Here is a 19,836-nt window from a genome sequence, read left to right on the forward strand (position 1 = left end):
AGCTCATGCAGCATACTCCAGAGTTACCTAGCTTCTGATCATACTTTACTGTGGACGGGGAGTCGTTTGCTATCACCTCCCAGTTTTCTTGAGAATCTCCAGAGAGAAATTTTTTTTTATGCTCAAATGGGAGTTCCCTTAGTGTGTCTCTGGCACAGTAGTACATCACTGTTTCCCTTTTTGAAGATTGTACAGTTTTAAGAACACTTGCCCATAGATGTGTCCCTATTGATGACGAGTTGGGAGTTGAGAGCTGAACCGTATGCTGTGTTTCCCCACTACACATTGCTCCCATCCACTGTGGACCCTTTGCTGTAGACTGACACACTCAGTGCACATGGTAGCTGGAATAATGAGAAGCCAGAGACAGTGCAGGTATGGGGCAGGGTCTGTGAAGGCTACACCAGTTCAAGTCCTCACTCTTTTATATGCAAGTAGGAGACGATTCTTGAAACAAACATCATCACCATGAATCATGTATATTGTAGATTACAAACTTGAGTCCTTATCCTGAAAGCCTGACACACCCACAGCTTGGAAATGTCACCAGGCAGAGGTTCAGCACCAGGACAGCCATGCTCCAATGGAGGCTCAATGAGAAGACAGAGCTTCTCCACTAGGCCTGGGCTTTCAGTCTGAGCCTGAGGTTTGCTTTGCATTTGTGGAGGTTCCTGAAGGATAATTTATTTTCAAGTGACTGAAATGTGCTTTGTGCTTCTTAGAGAAAAGTCATGTGTATTCAGGAACATTTTCCTGGTGCAGTTTGAATTACAATTTCAGATAAAGAATAGGTTATATATGTCACATTGTGTGGGTTTTGGAATAAATTGGAATGATTACAGGAATTGAGTTCTCAGTGTTGGAGAACTTGATATGAGATGCCTTACTCACGTAATTTTGTATCTGGTTAATTTAAGAATGTGTAGTATATTGTAATCTTATGCTACTTAGAGTTTTCCTTTCTCATGAAACTGTAGAATGAAGATACCAAGAGACTTTTATTTTACAAAGGGAAGAAATTTATGTTGAAGGCACATATTATTTTTAGTTATCTTCTATTTGAGAGGTGTATATATACATATATATATATATATATATATATACATATATATATATTTAAATGATTGTCCATGCATTAAATTTTGTCTAGTGTACATATAGAAAGTCATTTAATAGTTCACTATTATTAATAATATTATATTGCTTACCTTTTCATTAAACAACTCATTTATTTACTTTAATCCTATTGAAAGCTTTCCCTTCATCCTGTCTTCCCAGTCCATCCTCTTATTTCACCTCCTCCAGTCTCAGAGAATGGGAGTCTTCCTACAGATATCGACTTACCTTAGCCTATCTAAGTGTAGTAGTACTAGGTTCATCTTCTATTGTGGATCGGGGTCCCACATGAAGGCTAAGCTGCTCAACTGTCATATGTGTAGAGGTCCTAGGTCTATCCCATGCAGCACTCTGGTTGGTGGTTTAGTCTCTGTGATTCCCTATGGGCTGAGATTAGTTGATTCTGTACGTTTTCATGCTATGTCTTTGACTTTTCTGGCTCCTTAAATTCTTCCTTCCCCTCTTGCAAAGTATTCCATAATCTCTGTCTAATGTTGGATGTGGGTCACTGTATTGGTTTCCATCAACTGCTGGTTGAAACATCTGACATGACAGTTATGCCACACTCCTCTTTGCAATTGAAGAAGAATATCATTAATGGTGTCATTTTGAGAGAGATCTCATGGCATGTGTCTCAATATGGGTCTTTTTTTGGTTGAAAATTGCCTCAGATTCTTTTACAACTTTATTTCTGAAATTCTGTATGCCAGACATATTGTGGGTCTAAGGTTTTTTGCCTGTGTTGTTGTCTCCGTCCTTCAATTGGAAATTATGTCTTGTTACAGGAGGTACCTAATTCAGATTCCATATCTCCTATTATTGGGCATTTTAGCTATGGTTACCCTTATAGATTTCTGGGAATTTCCGTTGTCCCTGGTTTCTAGCTTATTTCAGAGGCACCCACCTCCATTGCAGTTTTCTCTCCTCTCTCTGTTGATCACTTGATGCCTCCTGTTCTCTATACCTTCTCACCCCCAGATCCCTTTCTGTTCCTACCCTAGATGTCTATTTTATTTCCCCTTTTCAGTGGCATCAACCGTCCTCCCATGGGACCTCCTTGTTACTGAGCTTCTTTGGGTTTGTGAACCGTGGCTTGGTTATCCACACAGTCATGGAAAGGACAAAGTGAAGATCCAGCTAAAACCGATGATGAAGACATTTGACATGCAGTCTAATTAGGAGGAAATAACACAAAATTCTGCAAGGAATTCAACCACTAAAGAGCCACACAATCTTTCAGTCTAATTAAACCCATCCTACTTATTGGGATAACTATTTCTTCAATAAGCACTCAAGGAGAGTCAACATGAATTTTTAAACATTTTAAAATTACTTATCAGATAAATGCACTGAAACCATGCTTAGCTCTCATCTCCCTCCATAAAGAATGACGATTTCATACATGAAAAGAAACAATTGCTAACAAGTATTCGGAGTAGGGATGCTTCTTAGAAACTTCTGTGGGAATTTTAATAAGTGCCAAAGCCAGTGTTTTGGAAAACATTATTGAGTTCTCTTTCTTAAACTTACTTACGTATCACACACACTCCAGAACCCTTCCTATTTTGTTGGGTGGTTTGAATGAGAATGATCATCATAAGCTCAAATGTTTGAATACTTGCTCCCCAGTTTGTGCAACATTCTGGGAAGAGGATTAGGATTTGTGGCTTTGTTTGATGAATTATATTAATGGGGAAAATTCTTAGGCTTATAAAGACCCATGACATTCCCTGTGTTGTCTCTGGCTACTGCTTTTGATTTAAGATGTAAGCTCTTGGCTTTACTTCTGACAAGGCTTTGTTATACTGTTATGATCTCCAGTCCTCTGGAATCATTAGCAGAATTAAACTGTTTCTTTTGTAAGTGCCTTGCTCAAGGGGAATTACCATTAAAAGAACAAAGTAACCAATAGAGTGTTTATCCAGTTAACATGAAATCTGCATTTCAGAGCAGGACAAATACTATGAGTTTATTAAATCACTCAATGTATCCCTTAGGGTATGATATAGGATAAATGAAGACAGAGCTTAGATATAGTGGAATGACACAATTTTCTTTATATTATTTAGGAAGGAGCTACAGAATCTTTTTATACAACGAAAAGGGAGTTTATTCCATAAAAAGATAAACAATAAACATTTCAACTAATTAAACTTAGTCGTCAAACCTATGAACTCAAAGTCACCTTGTCATCTAGAACTGGTTTTCATATGTATTTCTATCTAAAACTTATATAAGTATTAATAACAAAGTACACATTTTTATATCATTGCAATTTGGATTATTTAATATATGACTTACTTTCTCTTGCTTTTATGCAGATTGAATGGTTTTTTTTTCTTTTTATAGTTTCTCCAGAACTCAACAAATCCCACTGTTTCCTGGATTCTGTTATTTCATCATCACATGTGACACAATTTGACGGTAATGTGAGCATATATTATTTAGATTCTAGGTATCATTGTCCTTTGATTGAACACACATCCTCTACTGCCTTACATGATTTTTAAAAAAAATTATCTCTACTATGACTATGGAGATGATGCGTATATGGTTAAAGTTCTAGATATGCAGATATATTTGAGTGTAATTGAAATTCTGAGCTTTAATCTTCATGGACAGGAAAAAGAGCTGGATGTGACATAAGTAGAAATCCCATCTCTGGGAAAGAATTTGCATGGTCACTTGGAATATGATCACAGGGGCTCACTGGACAGACAGTCTGATCAACTGGTAAAAAATGCCTAGTGAGAGAACATGTCTGAAAATTATCATGCTGATTGAAAGATGAATGTATCTTTTTCAACATGTACCCCCCCACACACAAACACATGTCCAAACACGTACATAAACACACACACACACACACACACACACACACACACACACACACACACACACACACACACAATGTCCACATTTGTGAATATAAAGACATTAATAAACAAACACAAAAATGAATCTCATATGGAAAGTAGAAATCTGAATAAATATTTTGACATTTCAAAGATTCCTGTGCACTATATGTGTATACATAATCTTTGAGTGTAATATTTAGAGGCACCCCAGACTCAAATGACAACGATGGGGCAGAGATTGAGTGAAGAGTCAACCTATGTTTGGCCTCAACTGATACACGTTCTATGGGCAGTAACCAATCCATGACACTAATCATGATATTCGCTTATGCTTGCAGACAGGGTCCTAGCAAAAACGTCCTCTGAAAGGCTCCACACAGCAGCTGACCAAAGCAGGTGCAGAGACTCAAGGCCAAGTCATGAACTCAGTCAGTAAGTGTTGGGGAAGATTTGAGGGAGGGAATGAGAGACCCAGAGTGAACACTGACTCCACAAACAAACAAACAAACAAACAAACAGACAAAACACACACACACACACACACACACAAACACCCATGGTATCTACTCACCTAGATGATTCTGATTCCAGAGACTAAACTGAAAATTCCAGAGCACACATAAGTAGGACCTAACTCCCTGCACATAAGTGGTAGATGTGTAGCTGCTCATGCAAGTACCTCATCAACTGAAGTGGGGGCTGTCCATGACTCTGTTTTCTTCCTGTGGATCCTGTTCCCCATTCTGAGCTGCCTTGTCTGATCTCTGTGGGAGATGGTGAGTCTAGTCTTGAAGTGACAGGTTATACCTTCCTGGGATTCTACCCAGAGAGCAGGCTTCTGCTTCTCAGAGGAAAGGTGGAATGTTGGGAGAGGGTTTGTGAGTGGGGAATGTGGGAAAGAGGCATCACTGCAATTGTGATGTAAAGTGGATAAATAGATTCATTAAAGAAAAAGTTTTATTTATTTGTATTTATTAATTATTTTTTTTCATAAAAATTATCCTCTAAGAGGATGTTTTCTTTGTATACCTGGACTTGGGGCATGAGATCTGTTCAGGATTTAGCACATCCTCTCCCAATGAAGCTACTCAAGGCACCCCACACCTACATACGTTTCTGTGGTCTCAGACCAGGCAGTGTATGTTCTTTGTTTAGTGGCTCAGCTTCTGGGAATGCCAGGGGTCTAGGTAGGTTGATAGTGTTGCTCTTCCTAAGTGCCCATTCAATGGCCAAGAACTAACTCCTAGCAATAATAGTGATAATTCATTATGATTATGGACAGAGGACAAGCATAATATCCTCTGAGAGGCTCCTTACCTCAACTGATCAAAACAGATTCAGAGACTCAAAGCCAAGCATTAGACTGAGCTCACTGAGTCTTGGGGAAAGTTTGAGGAAGGATTGAGAGACCTGGAGAGGATAGGGACTCCACAAACAAACAAAAGAAAAAACAAGAACACATGGTCCACAATGGAGGAGCTAGAGAAAGGATCCAAGGGGCTGAAGGGGTTTGCAGCTCCATAGGAGGAACAACACTATGAACCAAGCAGTACTCCTAGAACACCCACGGACCAAACCACCAACCAAAGACTACACACTGAGAGACTCATGGTTCCAGCTGCACATGTAACAGAGAATGGCCTTGTCATTCATCAGTTGAAGGACAGGCCATTGACCAGTGAAGGCCCGATGCCGCAGTGGAAGGGAATGTTAGGACCAGGAAGCAGGAAAAAGTGGGTTGGTGAGTAGGGGGAGGGGGAGGGGGAGGAGATAGGGGGTTTTGTAAGGGAAACCAGGAAAGGGGATAGCATTTAAAATGTAAATAAAGAAAATATCTAATAAAAAATAAACAAAAAATGGAGCCAGCTGACCTAGATCCTGCAGTGACCCTGGGATGTCATGGTTGGGCTTCACTGCCCCCTGCAGGTCCTGATTATCTTTCTAGTGAAATTTTTGTTCAAGTTCATAATGGACTTCCCTCACTGTGTTTTTGGCACAGTAGTATATGGCAGTGTCATCAGCTTGCAGACTGTTCATTTTAAAGAAAACTTGGCTCTTGGAGTTGTCCTTGCTGATGCTCAGTCTGGATATGAAAGCAGCATTATAGTCTGTGCTTCCACCACTCCATATCACTCCCAGCCACTCCAGACCCTTTCCTGGAGGCTGGCGAACCCAGTGTACACCATAGCTAGTTAATGAGAAACCAGAGACTGTGCAGGTGATGGACAGGCTCTGTGAGGGCTGCACTAGGCCAGGTCCTGACTGCTTCAGCTGCACCTGGGATAGGACACCTGGGGACAAGCAACATCAACATTAGTCACACATTTCCTAGCTGACATGTCTTAGTCCCTCTTCTGAAACCCTGAAACACTTACAGCTTGGGAATGTCACCAGGCAGAAGAGCAGCACCAGGACAGCCATGCTCTGATGGAGGCTCTATGAGAAGAGGATGGGGCTTCTCAGCTTAGTGTGAGCTTTTATCCTCTTCCTAAGGGCCGCTTTGCATTGGGGGAGGTTCCTGAAAGGATAAAAGGAAACAATGAGCAAGGATTCCAGTTTTCTCTCAGGGTGACAGAAATTTGCACTGTGCTTGTTGGAGCACCTGGGGAGGAACATAAGGAATGATTTTCTGGTACTGTCTGGAGTTCACATTGTAGACAAGCAGGAAGTTGTAGGATTTGCTCTGTGCAGCACTAGGAAGAAACATGGGAACATTTAGTAAATGAGCCCCCATTCATGTAGTGCAGGGAGATCAGTGCCCCATGCCCTATGTGCAATTTTTATCTATGTATAATCCAGAAGAGTATTTAGGATGGAATTGGGCTCTTAGTGATCAGACATTCTACTTAAAGAACTGTTTAAGACTATTCTCATGGTGTCTGTGGAGCCAGATCTATTGTTATCTTGTATGGAAAATGGATTGCAAGGAAGACCAGCCCAGGCATTTAGTCCATTGATCTCACATGTTTATCTAAAAAGAACTAAGAGTCAGATTTGTACTTCATCTCACTAGGCTCAGAAGATACCCCTTGCCACTTACGGACATGGTACTTGGGCACTAGCTTATGCAAGTCTTGGTTTATGTCAGTCTATATCTCTATGTAGTTTTATTACTTCCTCTCCCTTGAGCTTATATCTCATAAAACCTCAAATTCCTAAATATGATTATTGCATTGGTGAAGGATGGGAGGTCACCTGTACATAATACTTCAGAATAAGCAGTAACATGCAGCTAGTCTTGAGTTTCGTTAACTGGAGTACAAAGTAGGCTGAAGTAGTCTACATTATGGCAAGAAGTGTAGCAGAAGGCAGGCATGAATGTGGGTAACCTGTACTTGGAGGTGTTGACCACTATAGAGAACAGATATTGTAGAGCTTTTCTCAGTTCCTCGGTAATGTAAATCCCAGGGAAGAGAAGTAAAGGGCTAGGTCTAACTGTACAGTCAATCTTCAGAGCCTGTGGCTCTGGTTCTATTATTTGTAATTGGAGTCCTTTGCTTTTGGGTTTCTTGTTTCGTTGTGCATAATCTTTGTCTTCTGAATGACAGTGATGGTGACAGGTCTTAACACTGGGGAATATCCATTCCATGCAAGTTGTGATGGAATCAGTTTAAGCCCACTTACCCAACCTTACGAATATATATATATATATATATATATATACATGGCTGTGTACTCAGACCTCAGACTGTTTATTTTCAGGTAAAGTGTGTTTTTGTTATCATCTCTGGAGACGGTGAATCGGCCCTTCATTGCGTCTATATAGTAGGTGCTACCTCCACCACTAAAAATTATTGCCACCCTCTCCAGCCCCTTCCTTGGAGCCTGAAGGACCCAGGTCATTCAGTTGTCAGTGAGTTAATCCAGAGGCTGCCCAGGAGAGTTTCAGCGACCCTCCAGGCTGCACTAAGCCTCCCACAGACTCCACCAGCTTCACCTCACACTGGGCACCTCACAGCAGAGGATGCTGATTTGGAAACTGTCACTAACAAAACAAATAAAATAGAGGAAAGAAAACCAATTTTTGTATTTCTCATGTACAGAAGACAGGCAGGATCTTATTTCTATGAATTACCTTTTAAAATCAGAACAAGGAAAACAAAGCTGAGCTCAAAGTCCATGAGGAGTGGTCTGCATTCAGTGTTGATTACCAAAGGTGAGGACCTGCACAGGCAGGCCTCAGAGACTGTGGGTCTATTACTTACATTTGGAGTCTTTACCTTTTGGGTTTCTTGTTTTGTTTGGTTTGTGCATAATCTTTGTCTTCTGAATGAAATTAATAGAAGTGGATCTTAACGTTAGGGAGACAGCCACCCTGTGCAAGTTTTGATAGATTTAGTGCAAGTTCACTTGCTCCATTTTGGGTATTTATTCATTTATATATTTATATTTCTTTTGGAAGTTTTTTTTGTCAAGCTAGAGTTTCTCGGTGCAATCCCAGCTCTTTAGGATCTCTACCAGTCCTGGAACTCTGTAGAATGTCAAGGGCTCTAGAGCAATGGGCTATGCACACATCGGCTGGTCTCCAGTGGAGTTGATTTCTGAACCCTGGTAAAACCAGGTGGTGGACATTCCCACCTATGGGGGACAGAAGGTGTTACCTCATGTCTCCTGAATCCCTGTCTCCTGTCGAAGTTACAGCTCCCACAGTCCTCACAGGAGAAGCTGTGGCTAGTAGTCACATACACAATGTCCCAAGCTTCTGACCTTCAGGCTAAACTCCTCCCCAGTTAACTAGCAACTGTGAGATATCAAGCTTACTAGAAAAGGGGCTGCTTGGACCCACTTCGCGTGCTCCCCCGCCCCCTCTCTCTCTCTCCTCTTACTTTCTAGCTTTTCCTGTTTCTCTCTCTTTCCCCCTTCCCTCCTCTTGGCCATGGCCAGTCTCTCTCTCTCTCTCTCTCTCTCTCTCTCTCTCTCTCTCTCTCTCTCTCTCTCTCCCTCTCCCTCCCCCCCTCTCTCTCTCCTCTTACTTTCTAGCCTTTCCTGTTTCTCTCTCTTTCCCCCTTCCCTCCTCTTGGCCATGGCCAGTCTCTTTCTCTCTCTTTCCACATTCTTTCCTTTCTCCCTGCCTTTCTACCATAAAGCTATAATAGCATAGACTGTCTCTGTTCCTCAAAGTCCATTGTGCTTGGATGATGGGATAGGCTTTCCCCTAATCAGCTGTGCCTAATCTCCAATCAGAAGGAATTCCCCTGCTCCAGCCACAGACCAGACTAAGGACTTTTGCCTATGTGGGAGCCTCTCTCCCTCTGCCCTCTTCTGTATATCCGGGCCAAGAGTGTTGTCTTGTGGCTCTTGGTACCAGGGACTGCCCCTTGTCCACCCCCCTCCCCCACCATGTGGGGTCAATAACTTCACACAGCCAGATGCCCACCGAAGGCTAAGTGGAAAGTGTTCGGTAGTCCTCCCGTGTCTGCCTGCCCAGAGCACAGGAACTCTGGCTGGACACGGGCTCTCCCTCCCCCTCTTCCCCTACACTCAGAGCTCTACAAAAGGGCCATGCATGAAGAACAACACACTGCTTCAGAACTCATGGGAGTTGTCCCAGTGGTTAGCACAAACATTTATCTAAGGGATCAATTAGAAGTTTTGAAAAAAAATTTAATAGTTAAGCTAGGGATTTTTTTAAGGTCAAGGAACAAGAACTCTTGAAGCACCAGCTGATGTGACTGTTTTGTTTTTTTTTTTTTGACCCTGGGCTGGTGAATAAGGTTATGGTTTTCTTATACCCATGTTAGCACTCAGCTTTGTAATATGACGTAATAAAATGATTGAGGAGTAGATGTATGTTCTGTTTGTTAAAGTAGAAATGACTGATTATTTTTATACAAAAGTATAAATTTGTGTTTCTATTAATATTTTTGTAAGATTTATTTTAAAATACACAATGAAATAATTAATCCTCTCATTGTAACTCTGAATTGCTGCCTGCCAGTAAAAAAAAAAAAAAAAAAAAAAACTGATTGAAAAAATTAGCTTGTTTATCCACAGTTTGTGAATCTAAAAAGTTGCTCAGTAATGAATATACACCATTCTTGGGTCAATTTGTTTTCTTTACCTGCACTACATAATATTTTTCATGTAAATTTATGAAGAATGTTGTAATTTTTTATAGTCATTCAGTAAAAGAAAAATACAACGCAATCACATTTTAATTATGGAGAATTTTGGTGGTGTATATATAAGCCATGGGAGAATAATAATTTATTTAAAACTTAGCTCCATCTATCAAATCTGTATGAATGTATTATGTGTGTAGGATTGTTGGAACCAATTCATTAGAATTTGCTGCAACCATTAAATCCATATATGTATCTACTATCTATCTATCTATCTATCTATCTATCTATCTATCTATCTATCTATCTATCTACACACACACACACACACATACACACACACACACACACACATATATATATATATATGTATATATATATATATATATATATATATATATATATATATATATGTCTGTTTATAATTTTTTGGAGCCTGATTTTTGTTACAAACAAGATAAAAGAATTCCAGGCTGCAGAAGACTCATTGGATGAATTACTCTAATAACTGATTTTTTAAATATATTTTATTAGGTATTTTCCTCATTTACATTACCAATGCTATCCCAAAAGTTCCCCATACCATCCCCCCCAACTACCCTAACCAACCCACTCCCAATTTTTGGCCCTGGCATTTTCCTGTACTGGGGCATATAAAGTTTGCAAGTCCAATGGGCCTCTCTTTCCAGTGATGGCTGACTAGGCCATCTTTTGATACATATGCAGCTAGAGTCAAGAGCTCCGGGGTACTGGTAAGTTCATAATGTTGTTCCACCTATAGGGTTGCTGTACCCTTTAGCTCCTTGGGTACTTTCTCTAGCTCCTCCATTGGGGGCCCTGTGATCCATCCAATAGCTGACTGTGAGCATCCACTTCTGTGTTTGCTAGGTCCCTGCCTTGTCTCCCAAGAGACAGCTATATCTGGGTTCTTTCAGCAAAATCTTGCTAGTGTATGCAATGGTGTAAGCCTTTGGAAGCTGATTATGGGATGGATTCCCGGATATGGCAGTCTCTAGATGGACTATCCTTTTGTCTCAGCTCCAAACTTTGTCTCTGTAACTCCTTCTATGGGTGTTTTGTTCCCAATTCTAAGAAGGGGCAAAGAGTCCACACTTTGGTCTTTGCTCTTCTTGAGTTTCATGCGTTTAGCAAATTGTATCTTATATCTTAGGTATTCTAAGTTTCTGGGCTAATATCCACTAATCAGTGAGTACATATTGTGTGAGTTCCTTTGTGATTGGGTTACCTCACTCAGGATGATGTCCTCCAGGTCCATCCATTTGCCTAGGAATTTCATAAATTCATTCTTTTTAATAGTTGTGTAGTATGCCATTGTGTAAATATACCACATTTTCTGTATCCATTCCTTTGTTGAGGGGCATCTGGGTTCTTTCCAGCTTCTGGCTATTATAAATAAGGGTGCTATGAACATAGTGGAGCATGTGTCTTTCTTACCAGTTGGGATATCTTCTGGATATATGCACAGGAGAGGTATTGCAGGATCCTCTGGTAGTACTATGTCCAATTTTCTGAGGCACCGACAGACTGATTTCCAGAGTGGTTGTATAAGCTTGCAATCCCACCAACAATGGAGGAGTTTCCTCTTTCTCCACATCCTGGCCAGCATCTGCTGTCACCTGAATTTTTGATCTTAGCCATTCTGACTGGTGTGAGGTGGAATCTCAGGGTTGTTTTGATTTGCATTTCCCTGATGATTAAGGATATTGAATATTTTTTTTTCAGGTACTTCTCTGCCATTCGGTATTCCTCAGATTAGAATTCTTTGTTCAGCTCTGAGCCCCATTTTTTAATGGGGTTATTTGATTTTCTGGAGTCCACCTTCCTGAGTCAACTTTTTCAAAGAAAATAATGCTTTGATGACTAACTTTGGTTTATCCAATCCTAAAATGAGCATTAGCCACTCCAAGGTTTTTCCTTGTCACCCAGCATTTGTGACGACAGAAACCCGGAAAGTGTAAAGTATCAGTGTTCTGAGTCTCAGTGTAAATATGGTAGAAGTAGGGAGGAAAATCACACGAGAACACACACACACACACACACACACACACACACACACACACACACACACACAGAGAGAGAGAGAGAGAGAGAGAGAGAGAGAGAGAGAGAGAGAGAGAGAGAGAGAGAGGAATAAGGAAAGGAGCAATTTCATATCACTTGCTGACTCCTCTTCTGAGTCTGGCCTGCACTACATCATCAGGTGGGCTGTGAAAATGACCCACAGCATATATAGGAATCTCATTATTTACTGATCAACACCAATGAATGAAAAATAAAAAAAAAAAAAAGAGTGGACTGTGCCTATGAGCAACACAGTCTTTGCCACAGGTTGAAATGAGGAAGGCAGGCGCTGAAGTGAGTTGTCAGCCTCTGCTAAGGGTGTTCTGAATCTCACTGTGAATGTTAGGTAGGAAGGGGAGCTATACTGTCTGCAGAGGCTTCTTCAATGGAGGAGATGCCCAACCCTGAAGGCAGTGTCTTACTCGCAGCTTTCCTGGGCACTTGACCCCTGAACTGAGCTATGTGGTCATGGGATGCTGTGGTAAACTCTGCCATGTAAACCATTTACATATTATGAGAAAATATGCACCACCCAAACAAACATAAACACCCTGATGTAGACATACAGAAAGACATGCACAGAAGGCAAACTACACAAAGTCACCCATACAAGGAAAGACACATACATGCATACTAATATCCTGTTTTATTTAGAACAGGTTTTCAGTCTATGTTACCTATGCTACTTAAAATGAAAAATGTCATGATTATGTATAATATACTGTGATTATATTGGTTTGTCCCCATTAACTTCCCTCTTCTTCCATTCAATCCTAATAATCCTTCCGTCCTCTCCTTGTCTCATGTCTGTTTGTTCCTTCCTTCCCTTTTTTCCTGATTTCTATCTTCCCTCTTTTTTTTTTAATCAAATTGGACTTATTATCCATTTTTTGGTGATTATGCAACCTACTCTGCCCACAAGCATTGACTAAGATGAAGACGTTCAAGTAGAGGCCGGAGGGCTGGAATATGTCTGCTCATGAGGACACCACCTCTCAACTCCTTCATCTCTATGCTGTTTTAGCCAACTAATTCGAATCTCAGAAAAGTTTTAGAAATGAAAAGAATTATGAGACATCTCTTGTTTGAGACAAACATTGTGGTAACATTTGACAGGAAGAAGTGATGTTTCAAATACAAGCTCTAGAAATCAAGTGGAGGAATATATATTTGAAATATTTCTATTTGAATTAAGATCTTATATAATTCAAATTACACAAGACTCAACCATTGGGATAACTAGTAGCATTGAGGGAGAAATTTTTAAAAACTTTGTTTTTAGTTATGTGTATATGATTATATTTGGATAGTGTAGTGCTCATGGAGTCATAGGGAGGGCACCAAGTCCACTGGACGCATACTTCATTTTGAGCTGACTTCTATTTAGGCTTTACAATCTCAAGGTTCCTTTGCTTCTTCATGATCTGATGCTGCTAATGACACAGAATCACTTGCTCTTTGTGATGGCCTGCATTTTAATAAGGTAAGAGCTCAACTGAAACTGAAAAACAATGTGATGTATATTTAAAATATCACTGTGGTTCAAGTCCTTGCCACAGAAGAACTCTTTCATGGGACATAATCTCTGACATAGGTCTCCATGACTACAAAGAGAGCTGAGTGTGGCATGCAACCAGCATTCTCTCCATGGAGGTGTTCACTGGGAATGTGATCACTGAGGCTCACTGGATAATTAGTCTAGCCAGTGGTGCGATACACAACTAAAAATTGAACGTGTCTTAAAAAATATGCAGATTTTTAGAGAAAGTTATCAAATGTCAAGATGAACACAAGTACGCCTACATACAAGCACAAAGTGAAGGAGGGAGGAATGGGGACAAAGACAGAGGTAGTGAAGGGGGAGAAAGGGCAAAGCAGATTAAATAGATAATGCATCAGTAGGCCAGAGTATAATATGTTAATGAAAATATATATCACAATGCAAAGTTGATTTTTCAAATAAAAATTAGGATACTTCAAGGATAACTATACACTATACCTGTAGACAGAATCTTTAAGTGTGATATGGGTAGGCAGCAGAAACAGAGGGGTATGTCCCTGTATGCCTCTTTCAATAGGCTCTTTTGTGACTCAGAACTCTCTGAGGTCTCAACCCTCCGTTCTTGTCCTGATCAGTCTTCAGGGATGGTTGTGTCTGAGCTCACATCAACATCCATTCACTGTATATCCTACACAGTAATACATGGCTGTGTCCTCAGTCTGCAAATTTCCAAGTTACTGTGCTCTCTCAGCCCCCTGCTGGTCCTGGGTGCTCTTCAGGAGGTTTTAGTTTGAGCTCACAGTAACATTCACTCACTGTGTGTCTTGCACAGTAATACAAGGCCGTGTCCTCAGACCTCAGACTGCTCATTTGCAGGTACAGGGTGTTCTTGGCATTGTCTCTGGAGATGGTGAATCGACCCTTCACACTGTCTGGATAGTAGGTGTTACCACCACCACCACTAATGGTTGCGACCCACTCCAGCCTCTTCTCCGGAGTCTGGCGAACCCAAGACATGGTATAGCTACTGAAAGTGAATCCAGAGGCTGCACAGGAGAGTTTCAGGGACCCTCCAGGCTTCACTAAGCCTCCCCCAGACTCCACCAGCATCACTTCACACTGGACACCTGCAAACAGAGAATACTGGTTGGAAAACTGTCACTAACAAAAATGACAACAATTTTTCTCTGTCTCATGTGCATACAACAGATGTCATCTCTTCTCAATAAATTACCTTTTAAAATTAGGACAAGGAAAATCAAGCTCAGCCCAAAGTTCATGGTGAGGGTTCCGTGTTCAGTGCTGATCACTGAATGTGAGGAACTCAAATCTAGGACCTGCCTCCTCTGTCAGAGCTGCAGGGTCAGGGCCGAGGTGTTTTTCATGGGCAGAGAGAAGACTTATTTGCATGTCTTCCTGCTATACCATGCTCTGGAGTTGGACTAAATCTGAAGTCACTGATGATACCAGATATAAGGCATCAAAAAACCAGATTTCAGTTACAACATTTGAAACATATTGTAGTTTCACTTTTTTTTAAAAACTTTTGGTTAGGGATTCACCATACTTTGTTTAGATTCCCTCTGTGCATGTGTACAGAACAAGCTTTGTTCCCATACTGCCATGTTTCCTTAGTGTAAATGTGTAGTTAAATAGAACCACACATAACTGTATTTCAGGATATGAGCTCTGTCTTTCCAAAGTCTGGGCACAATATGGCTTTTCAATAATATGGCTTTTGTAGAGGGTCACACCTATGAGCTATTCATAGCAGATTCATCTCTGTGATGGGAGCACTCAGAATTTTCTGAATTTTACTTATTTGTGATAGAATGTCCTCAGGGTTTAGAGATTCTTTGTATCTGAAGAATTCCAGGTCCCCTTCTGTCTGAGACTCAGGGTTTGCAGTGGAAACGTATTTCTTTTGCAACAAACTTTCTTGTTTTGCATCCCAAGGTTCCCCTTTCTTCCTTTTTTAGTCCCCCTTCAACCATTTTTGTTTTTGCCATTTTATACCAGGTAACAATCAAATATACTTCCAAAGAGGTTGTAATAGTTTGCATCCCCACACGCCATGGGGAGACTTTTCCTTCTCTGAATCTTTGCCAGCACAAGCCATCACTTGAGGTTTTGATCTTAACCATTGTGACAGATATAAGATATAATCTCAGGGTGTTTTGATTTGCATTGTCCTAATTTCTGTGAGTATTGACAATTTTGAAGGTAAGTTGGGGGACTCCATCCAACCACTTAGGGCCCTCTGCATCTATTGGAAATGATCTCTTCAGGGTCTATCTACAACTGTTAGGCATGAAAGCTAAGATTATCATCTGGGAAGCCTCTCACATCCCAGGTCTCTTGGACTTTGCAGAGCTTCCCGCTGCCTCCCACCTCCATTCAGCTGAATATTCAATCCATTTACCAGGACCCCTGGGCTGCTTTCCAGTCTCTCCCACACCTGATCCTCTCTGCCTTTCTCCCTTCCTTTCCCATTTCCACCAAATGTCTCTCTCTCTCCCTCTGCCTCCCCTGATTATTTTGTCCCTCTTTATATATTGGATTGAAGAATCCATACTATGGCTTTCCATTTGATTAAACTCCTTATGTTTTATCATTAGTATTCTATACTTTTAGTCTAATATCCATTTACCAGTGAGTACATCCCATGCAGGTCATTTTGGGTGTGTCACCTCAGGATTATCCTTTTACATTTGATCAGTTTGCCTGAAAACTTTATGATGTTCTCATGTTTTAATTGCTGAGTAGAATACCATTGTGTAAAGTAACCCACATTTTCTATATACAATCTTTGTTTGAGGCACATCAGGGTTGTATCCATCTTTTGGCTATTAACAAATAAGGCTGCTAAGGACATACTGGCACATATCTCCTAGTGGTATGGTGGAGCATATTTTATGTATATGCACAGGAGTGGTATGGCTGGATCTTCAGGTAGAATTATTTACAATTTTCAGAGGAGCTGCCAGATTGTTTTGCAGAATGGCTGCACCTTTTTGTAACCTCACCAGCAATGCAAAAGTGTACACATCCTCACCAACATGAGCTGTCATTGGAATTTTTATCTTCACCATTCTGATTGGTATAAAGTAGAATCTCAGGGTAGTTTTGATTTGCAATTTCCTGGTGACTACAAATATTTAATATTTCTTTAAGTGATTCACAGTCATTGGTGATTCCTCTGTTGAGAATTCTCTGGTTAGCTCTGTAGTCCATTTTTAATTGAGTTATTTGGTTTTGTGGAGGATATCTTCTTGAGTTCTTTATATTCTTTGGATATTAGCCTTCAATGGGATTTAGGGATAGTTATGATGCCTTTTCCAATCTGTAGGCTGCCATTTTGTTTTATTGACTATGTCCTTTGCCTTACAGAAGTTTTTCAGTTTCATGAGATCCTGTCTACCAATTTATGATTCTAGAGCCTGAGCCATTACTGTTTTCTTCAGGGAATTGTCTCCTGTATCAATGAGTTAAAAACTATTCTCCACTTTTTGTTCAAATAGATTTAGTTAATGCAGTATTAGGTTGAAATCTACCATTCATTTTGATTTGAATTTGGTGCGGGATGATAGATAAGAATCTATTTGCATTTAGATCAGCAGCATTTGCTGGGGGATGCATTCTTTTTATTATGATTTTTATTATGATTATTGGAATCTTTGTCAAAAATCAAGTGTTCATAAATGTGTGGTATTATTTCCGAGTTTTCAATTCAATTCCATCGATCATGATATGTGTTAATATACAAATACCATGCAGTTTTAATAACTATTGCTCTACAGTACAGCTCATGGTCAGGAATGGTGATTTCTCCTAAAGTTTTTTCATTGTTCAGGATTGTTTTAGCTACCTCAGTTTTTTGTTTTTCAATATGAAGTTGAGATTTGCTTTTTCACAGCATGTAATAAATTGGACTGGAAATTTGATGGGAATTGCACTGAATCTGTAGATGGATTTGTTAAGAATGGCATTTTCTTTATGTTAATTCTGCCTATCCATGAACATTGGAGTTCTTGCCATCATCTGAGTTCTTTGATTTCTTTCTTTAGGGACTTGAAGTTCTTGTCACACACATCTTTCACTTCCTAAATTAGAGTAACACCAAGATAGTTTATATTATTTTTGTTTATTGCTAAGAATGTGATTTTCCTAATTTGTTTCTCAGCCACTTTATGTTTTCTATAACGAAGGGCTCCTGAATTCTATGAAGCAATTTTGTTTCTAGCCACTTTGCTGTAGGTACTTATCAGCTGTCAGAGTTCTCTGGAAGAATTCTGAGGTCACCCATGTATATTATCCTATCATCCACCAATTAAAATACTTTGAATTTTTCTTTCTAATCCATATCCTCCTGATCTCCTACAGTTGTCTTACCGTCCTAGCTAGAACTTTAAGTACATTATTGAATAAATAGGTCAAAATTAGGCATATTTGTCTCTGACTTTAGTGGAATTGCTTTAAGTTTCTTTCAGTGTTAGCTATTGCCTTTCTTCCATTATGTGCATTGTTTTACTATGCTTAGGCATGTCCCATGAATCCCTGAACACTCCAAGGCTACTTTTTACCCTTTTCTCTCTCTTCCTCCTTGTTTGCTTGTTTCCTTCCTTCATCTCTCTCTTTATCCTTCTCTCACTTCCTTCCTTTTGTTCCAAATATTGCCTCTTTCCAGTTTTCCCGTATCAGGGTCCCTCTGCCCATCTCCATCACTTCACTTCTGAGATAGTGGGAAGCAATTGGGTGTTGTTGCATGCTGATATATCAAGTCTCTGAAGCCTTACACCCATATTCACCTCCTCAAGGACAAGGTAGACCTCTGCTACATGTGTGCCAAGGGACTCATTCCAAGCCCTTTGCGATTTTTGGTTGGTGATCAGTATCTTAGATCTCCCAAGGGTCCAGGTTTACTGACCCTGTTGGTCTTTCTATGGGTTTGATATCCCTTTCATGTCTCTCAATTATCCTCTGAACTCTTCCTTAAGGATCCCAATCTCCATCCAATGTTTGGTTCTGGGTATCTGCATCTGTCTTAGTCAGGGTTTCTATTCCTGCACAAACATCATGACCAAGAAGCAAGTTGGGGAGGAAAGGGTTTATTCCGCTTACACTTCCATGCTGCTGTTCATCACCAAAGGAAGTCAGGACTGGAACTCAAGCAGGTCAGGGAGCAGGAGCTGATGCAGAGGCCATGGAGGGATGTTCTTTACTGGCTTGCTTCACCTGGCTTGCTCAGCCTGCTTTCTTATAGAACCAAGACTACCAGCCCTGAGATGGTCCCACCCACAAGGGGCCTTTCCCCCTTGATCACTAATTGAGAAAATGCCTTACAGTTGGATCTCATGGAGGCATTTCCTCAACTGAAGCTCCTTTCTCTGTGATAACTCCAGCTGTGTCATGTTGACACAAAACTAGCCAGTACAATTGACCCCTTGTCAACTTGACACACAAAAACATCACTAGTAAGCCTCAACCCTTACAATCTTATTCATCCCCAAGGTCTAAATAACTTTAAAAGTCCCACAGTCTTTACATATTCTTAAAATTTCAATCTCTTTAAAATATCCATCTCTTTTAAAATTCAAAGTCTTTTTACAATTAAAAGTCTCTTAACTGTGGGCTCCACTAAAACAGTTTCTTCCTTCAAGAGGGAAAATATCAGGGCAAAGTCACAATCAAAAGCAAAAGTCAATCTCCAACCGTCCAATGTCTGGGATCCAACTCACGATCTTCTGGGCTCCTCCAAGGGCTTGGGTCACTTCTCCAGCCAGGCCCTTTGTAGCACACACGTCATCCTCTAGGCTCCAGATGCCAGTACTCCACTGCTGCTGCTGCTCTTGGTGGTCATCTCATGATACTGGCATCTCCAAAAAACTGCATGACCCCTTCAGTCCTGGGCCTTCAATTGCAACTGAGGCTGCACCTTCACCAATGGCCTTCCATGGCCTCTCACAGTGCCGAGCCTCAGCTGCTTTGCGTGACCCCTTCATGCCTTCAAAACCAGTACCACCTGGGTGACCCTTACATATTACCAAGTTCTGCTGCAGCAGGAGTACAACCTTGGCCATCTCTGGAACACAGCCTCTTTGTGCTTTCAGAAAACACTTCCCAGAAGATGTCACCTCAATGATGCTGGTCTCTTCTTAATCACCGCTAATTTCTTAGCTCCAGCTAACCAGCATCAATAGTCCCAGTAATGCAAAGT

General features: G+C 40.6%; 1 pseudogene, 2 gene segments (V, D, J or C) and 1 further gene; all 4 read right to left on the reverse strand.

The window, feature by feature from the left end:
• Window positions 1-19,836, reverse strand: part of Igh (immunoglobulin heavy chain complex) — a 2,751,187-nt gene that overhangs the window by 388,562 nt on the left and 2,342,789 nt on the right.
• Ighv2-4 (immunoglobulin heavy variable V2-4) lies at window positions 5,962-6,254 on the reverse strand. The segment is given in 1 exon segment: window positions 5,962-6,254. A coding segment is annotated over 1 exon segment (293 nt).
• Ighv5-8 (immunoglobulin heavy variable V5-8) lies at window positions 7,638-7,916 on the reverse strand (annotated as a pseudogene). Its single transcript is given in 1 exon segment — window positions 7,638-7,916. A coding segment is annotated over 1 exon segment (279 nt).
• Window positions 14,442-14,899, reverse strand: Ighv5-9 (immunoglobulin heavy variable 5-9). The segment is given in 2 exon segments: window positions 14,442-14,746; window positions 14,854-14,899. Coding segments are annotated over 2 exon segments (351 nt in total).

Source organism: Mus musculus, chromosome 12 (genome assembly GCF_000001635.26).
Source record: "Mus musculus strain C57BL/6J chromosome 12, GRCm38.p6 C57BL/6J".
Classification (NCBI taxonomy): Eukaryota; Metazoa; Chordata; class Mammalia; order Rodentia; family Muridae; genus Mus; species Mus musculus.